At 33.9% G+C, this 7,353-nt stretch overlaps 1 protein-coding gene across 1 annotated transcript; it reads right to left on the reverse strand.

Moving 5' to 3' along the window:
• Positions 1-1,622: 1,622 nt before the first annotated feature.
• On the reverse strand, positions 1,623-4,409 carry LOC7478525 (putative serine/threonine-protein kinase-like protein CCR3). The gene has a single exon (XM_002298275.4). It carries the CDS (start codon positions 4,262-4,264, stop codon positions 1,853-1,855), a length of 2,412 nt encoding a protein of 803 aa, XP_002298311.4. The 5' UTR covers positions 4,265-4,409; the 3' UTR covers positions 1,623-1,852.
• Between the last annotated feature and the right edge of the window lie 2,944 nt (positions 4,410-7,353).

Here is a 7,353-nt window from a genome sequence, read left to right on the forward strand (position 1 = left end):
TATCCGTTATAGGTTGTACTGACGTTCCTCCTAACGATCATCAGTAGTCTCCGGTTCTGCATCCGTTTATCTTTTGCTTTTGTTTTTCGGGTGAGTGAGATAGTTTTTAATATGCATGTAATATAAATAATATATGTATGTTGATTATACAATGAGTATAACTGATTAATTCGTGAATATTTATATATATTGCTTTATTATCTGAGTATTCATCTATTCTTGAATTTACACTTGTATTATATTGAATTAAATTCTATTTGATATGATATTCATTTGCTTTGATAATTATATGAATACCTAATATGTATTGATATAAGACTTGTCAGTAACTTCATACTAACAGAGCATAATTAATCTATGTGCACATAGTATTCTGTATACATAGCTAAAGAAAGAGGCATCAACCTATGGCGACTAATCCTTCCACAGTGGTCACCTTCGGGTGTCATCTAATCATCTTCAGGTGTCATCTAATCTCTGACATGTATTCCACTACTTTATGTTAATATACTTAGCATATATATTTATATCAAGATATATTGACTTGCAAACTATTAATATCTAAGATGTATGTTAAATTATTACTATTTTTTTAATATTATTTCAGGTTCTTAGTTTCTATTAGCAGGTAGACTTTGTTGAGTGTTTCTGCTTTTTAAGTTTTAGTTGGTATGTCTTACCTGTTCAAGGAGGCTTTCCTTATAGTTTTTTTTCCGATGTTTTAGACGCTCTACCATTACATTATTTTAATTCAGTTTGGATTTTGACAATGTTATAAGTATTATGGATTATTTGTTGTGCTTTATCCAATGATGAGATTTTTTAAAGTGTTATTTAATTTTATTTGTTTTGAATAATATTGAAACGCTGTGAAATCTTTATATGATTTATTTTATGATATATATGTTCTAAGGTTTAGTATAGATGAAGTGTCTATACTACACTGCTCATGTATTGCATGGACCCGGGATATATGTGATTAAACAGCTCATCCTACATTAAAAACCCAACTGTTGATTGAATTAATCTAAATAATTTTATAAGATATGGACACAGGGAAAAGGACACCATTTTTATAAACTTCAACACTGGATGCCCATTGTTGATTACATCCTAAACCACACAACAGGGGTAAGCCTCTCCTCTCTCAAGTTTTTACCCTAAAAGGACTGGAGTTCTATTTCTGATTGCTTAGAATACATTCAGTAATTTTATCAACTATAAATTAACAAGCTGGTAGCCTGGCAGACACCCAAAACTTGCATTTCTTGCTAAATGATTTCAGTTCCTGGCCAGACTTTTTTTGGCAGAAATTTCTTTGGCTGTGATGGACCCCACGTGTCTCTTCCATCTTTTAGAAAATTAGAATCCTCCATAAAAATGTGTGAAGACCTAGATATCTTGACCAGTTGTAATAATAAAGGTCACAGCAGAGGTTGATCTATTGAAAATCAGCCACTACTTGCTCCCATGTGATTCAGATCCCACTACCTGTGTGGAATCATTTTGCTTGGAATCTCCACTAAAGCCCCCCCATGTCTCCCAGACCAACTAACTTTTGTTGAATGTTGACTAATTAAAGTCCTGATTGCTTTATAGTGTAACGAGAAAACCAAGTGAAGTGATAGCAAAAGAAACCTCAAGATTTAAGCCAGAAGAAAAGGAACAAAACAACTACCAGGAAAATGCCTTCCATGTTAGTGATGAGTAACTTTAGTAGTTTTGTGTGCACTTGGAGAAAGAATAAAACTTTGGAGGGTATTATGTCAACCAGATAGGGAAGTGGAAATCAAAGTTTGAAAGGAACTCGACAAAAATTGCTTGGATTTTCTTTTGGCATGGACACTTCAATTCAATCTGAAGGAATGGAGAACGTGGTCGAACAGCAACTAGTGCGGACCTCTTCACAGAGAGCCAGTGCTCTTTCCAAATTAGCAACTATGTCAATAATATTAGGCCTCTCCTTTCCCTCCAAATTTACAGAATGCATTGCAGTATAGGCCATAAGCTCCACTGCTTCAGTCTCTTGCATCTCCGGTAGCCCCACCCTTTTATCCAGCACATTCTGCAGCATCCCTTTTGCTATCAATGGTGTTGCGTACTCTACAACTCCCATTGGGACCACACCGTCTTCATCATTCTTGAACACAGCCCTCTTTCCTGTCAGAAGTTCTAATAATACCACTCCTAAACCATAAACATCACTTTTTGCTGTTAACACATTCAATACATAATACTCAGGATCAATATATCCTACTGTCCCAGCTGCCCTGGTTGACATGAATTCTTGATCAGATTCTGGCTCCATTAGTGATAATCCAAAATCAGATACTTTAGCTGTCCAATTTGCATCAAGCAGAATATTGGAGGACTTGATGTCTCTATGAATAATAGGTGGCACTGCATAGTTGTGCAGATACTCAATTCCTCTAGCCGCGTCTAATGCAATCTTGATCCTCATTTTCCAAGAATTCAAAATGCTGCTACTCTTTTCAGTATTTTCCTTGCTATGCAAATGATCATGGAGAGACCAGTTGCTCATGTACTCATAGACCAAAAGCCTTTCATCATTTTCTTCACAGAAACCTATAAGCCCCAGTAGATGCTTATGGTGAAGCCGAGATAAAAGTGCTAGTTCGGAATCAAATGCAATTTCTTTCTCCTGGAGTTTCCTCATCTTCATACCAGTTTCTCCTCTTTTAATGGCCACTTCACGACCATCAGGAAGTTCGCCTTTGTAAACAGTGCCAAAGCTCCCTGAACCAATCTTGTTTTCCAATGAGAAATTGTTAGTAGCAGTAAGAAGCTCTGATAGGGAAAAATTCTGTGTCTTTTCTGTACGCCTGGAAGATGACCCGTTTCTCTGCTGTCCTAACCTTCGTGAGCCATAACTCCTAATGGAAAATAATCTTAAAGGTGGGGCAGTAGAATCGCTGTTCACTGAAGCACCAATATTCAAATTTACATCAGTAGTTGACGGTTGGACAGTATTGCTATATCTTTTATGTAAAAATATGCTTAAGAAATAAACAATAGTGCCAATCCCTGCTAAAGCACCAACAGAACCGACGATCAGAAAAACCAAAGAAATCTTGTTTCTTGACTTCACTTGAAGGACTGGTTGCAGTTCTTCGGATGGAGGTGGTGTTATCGGTGGCAATGGCAATGCAAGTGGGCGTTCAATCTGGCATGATTTGCAGATACTCCCAGAGCCACCGCATAAAGTCTCAGAATTTGGATACATACCACAAGTGCTGCATGAAGACTGAACACAGGAACCTGGAATTATTGTTCCTAATGGAAGATCATCTCCATGACTAAGAGCATTAGACCATCCCATTCCCCAACAAATCATCGATAAATTCCTTGTTGTAAGCCCACATATGAAATTCAAACCAGCAACAATCAAATCTAGTGAATCATTTTCTGATATGTAACTATCCAGTTGAAATTTATTAGCTTCTCCCCAGCATTTTACTAATCCATTTCTTTGCTCAATAGAACAAGTAAAATTTGCTCCTAGTGCAAGTGCTGAAAATTCAAAAGTTGAATTAAAAGGAGCATCCAATTGTCCCGAACCATTGCTCCCTTTACAGACCAAAACTCCACTCCTAGCCAATCCACAAGCATGAGACTCTCCAGCAACCAAGTTTAACATAGTCAAATTGCCGAACTGTCTCTCAATCTCAGTTCCCACATCACTATTACCCCAACAATGAACTCTACTATTATTCATCAAAATCCCACAGGTAAAGCCACTACCAGATGTGATTGTACTAAATTTTAAAGCCACCCCAGGTGATGGAAAAGAAGACTTACCTCTCCCAACTCCTCTCCAGCACTTAACCATGCCAGAGTTGACCTCTCTAGCACAAACCTGAACATCTCCAACTGTTAGATCAGTCAATCTGACAGTGTTGCTGTAGTATATACGCTTTGGTTGCAAGCTTGAAAAATGAGATATAGCAGCGGTCTCCCAACATAGAATAGCCAGGCCTCCAGACCTGAGGCCACACAAGAAGTTCAGGCCTCCAGAAATAGCTTCAAAAGAAATATTCGGTTGCAAGGAAATGGCTTGACCATTTTGGTAGCACTGAACTCGTTGGGTTGGTTCCCCAGCGACGATACCACAGGCAGTAGGAGTACTATACGTGATGGCAATGGTGGAGGCAGTGCCAAGACTTTTGACCACAACAACATGGAGCAATGAGGGGGTGATAGCCACGAAAAGGATTGTGGGGAGATAGCAAAGCTTGACTGTCATTTGAAAGCTGGAGGTTGAATAAGAGTAGAGGCCCCTGGTTTTTACTCTTCATCGGGAGAGAGAGACACAGAAAAAGAAAGAAAGCTGAGAGCACGATATGGGAATAATACGAGAGTGGCATGTGGTCCCTTAAAATTGGTATACTTGATGGTATTGTTGGAAGGTATTCTAATGGTCGTTTCTTAAAAAGCTTTACACGTTCTCTTCTTATATGCATAGAAGGGTGGTGGCTGGCTAACCAGCCTGTATGTCTTCCTCCTCTCGGTATACATAAAACCGACCCAAGATGAAAATGAACTCCTGGCATAAATCTTGAAAAAGCTAAAAGCAGGACTAGTTTGAACCAGAAATCTCTTAAAATAGCCATCATTTACTTGGGTTTGAAAGGCAACATGTATGCCAAATGTGTCGAACAATTCTTCCATGTACAGTATTCAGTTTCTTGAAACAATTGTGTACTTCCTTGCTCATTGCAGATTTTAGCTGATATTGGCTCGCATGTGCATGAACTAGCTAGGTGGTCAAGTGCCTGTCAGGTCACCGGATTTCTAAGCCTTTTATCTTTAGAATTTGCTGTGAGCTTGGCAGGATTCTTGTAAGTGTTTCTTGAAACAATTGAGTGCTTCCCTTGCAAATTGTAAATTTTAACTGAGATTGTATCGAAGCATTAGTGTCTCCCAATTCCACTGAGAAGGGTACCAGCAAGGTGAAGTGCTGCTAGGCAGCCCATGAATTACATCTCTAATGGCATTGTTTTTTTTTTTAGAGAAATCGAATTTGAACCTCTCATTTGTAATTAAAAAGGAAGAAACGTTGTGAGGTTAAAGGAAACTTCTCAAATTTTTGTTTTTAGATTTTGCTGTGATCTTGTCGGGATAATCCTAAGCATTCCTTTGTGACTTTGAAATAGAAAAACGAGAGTAAATTTTACGACAACGTGAGTCCCACTTAAATGAAAAACAAGTTACAATGACCACAACATTGTTAAGAGGGAAGCAGTTTTAATTATTGGATGATTTTTTTATTTTTTTTAAAAAAAAAGAGAGAGCCTCTTGACATCCAATCTCGGCTTTGACATAGCGGCAAACTTTTTCAAAGTTACTACACAAAATTAATCAAAATCTGAGTACTTTAGTAAATTAAAATAATTTTATGAAATAAACCTTACTTGGGACATCGTCAAATTAGGAGGATCAATAAAATATAAATTAAAAAAATATTGTTTCAATAAAAAAAAGTTTTTTTAAAAAGTTAATGGGTTGATAATTAAGAATAGATTCAAATAGAACATGTCATCAAATAAAAAAAATTATTTTAATATATTTTTAAATAAATTTTTATAAATATTATAAACGTATTTAAATATGAGGTTAAAATTAATGAAGGCAGCGTAGATGTTCCTCATTTGTCTATTTAATTTGTTTTTAGTCAAAGATCGATCACGATAGACAATCTCTATTTATATGCTCGTTAATTAATAAATTAATATCCAAATTTTAAAATCTTACCACTTGGCTCAATTGATCTTAGTTAACTACAATCAGATACTACGAGATTTAATTAAATCACTTAATAATACAATAGGTAAGTTAATGGATTGGAGAAAATAATAATTAAACTATAGGTTTAGCATATTTTATTTAAAGTGCTTTGATTGAAAGTAACGAGAAGATAATAAAAGTATACATCTTGGGGTGTTTAAGAGTATGGTAGAAGTTACTTTTCAAATTATTTTTCGTTTGGAAATGTATCAAAATAATATTTTTTTACTTTTTAAAAATTATTTTTGACAAAATCAAATCAAAACGATCTAAAAATATACATAAAAATAATTTTAAAAAATATATATATTTTTAGAGATATTATTTGAATTTCAATTTCAAACAACCTCTTGGAATGGAATAATGAAAAGGTTAAAATATTTTCAACAACTCATGTGTCATGTTAGTGGGTATAACAAATAGACTTGAGGTGTGAAAATCATTATCTTTAAGGTATTAATAATATACTTATGGAGAATCTTATACACTTCTTTACTTCATGAAGTGAGACTGAATTTGGATTTAGAAGTATTTGGTAATGTGGTAATGGTTACTTTTTAAAGTGTTTTTTTTAGAATATATTAAAATAATATTTTTTTTATTTTTTAAATATTATTTTTGACATCACCATATCAAAACAATCTAAAAACATAAAAAAAAAAAATAAGCAAAATAAAATTTAATATTTTTAAAAATATCATTTCAAGTGCATTCTCAAATAGTTCTTGCTAGCATTGTAACTTATTGATGACCCTTCATATATGATATTTTATAAGAAGTTATTCTATTATTTTATTTTCATATAAGGATCCAAAACTCACCTCTTCAAAAAGAATTTATGCTAGTGCTATATTAAATGAATGTTTAAAATTTTGGTAGCTTTTGCTTTTGAATGTTTTTTAGAAGTATGTTTTACTTTAAAAAAATATCAAGTTATTTTTTTAGTTTTTTTATTGACAAAAAGTATTTATAAAAATCACTTTATTTTATAATATCTAACACATATTAAGGTTATGTTTGTTTGTTAGAAAATAATTTTTTTTTGAAAAGTAATTTTTATAGAAAATGAATTCTTGAAAAGTGGATTATTTTCTTATATTTGGTAGCATCATGAAAAATAAGTTGAAAAATATCTTTCAGTGTTTGACCATGTTATGAAAAATACACTGGAAAATAACTTATTAATATTTTATTTTTGAAGTTTATTAAAAAAAATAAGAATCAGATCTAACATATAAAAAAATAAAGGATTATGAAATTAAAAAAAAAATCAATTTCATAAATTATTTCAAATAAAACAAATAGCAATTAAATAATAGATATCAAATCTAACAGATAAAAGCATAGTTTTGAAAGTCGACCCGGGGCTGGAATCAGGTCGGGTTGAAGAAAAAATAGGGAAAGGAAACTTGGTGTGACCCGGTTGACCCGACAAGACCCGGTCAAAAACCCGGTTGCAATCCGTTGACTTTTGTTTTTTTTACTAAAATGACATCCAAATTTGAAAAAAAAAATAATTGACCCGGGCAACCTGGTGACCCGGTCAAA

The sequence above is a fragment of the Populus trichocarpa genome, chromosome 1 (assembly GCF_000002775.5).
Source record: "Populus trichocarpa isolate Nisqually-1 chromosome 1, P.trichocarpa_v4.1, whole genome shotgun sequence".
Lineage (NCBI taxonomy): Eukaryota > Viridiplantae > Streptophyta > Magnoliopsida > Malpighiales > Salicaceae > Populus > Populus trichocarpa.

Excerpts from the sequence above, each read along its gene's own strand:
- LOC7478525 (XM_002298275.4), bottom strand. The coding sequence starts at position 4,264 with ATGACAGTCAAGCTTTGCTATCTCCCCACAATCCTTTTCGTGGCTATC.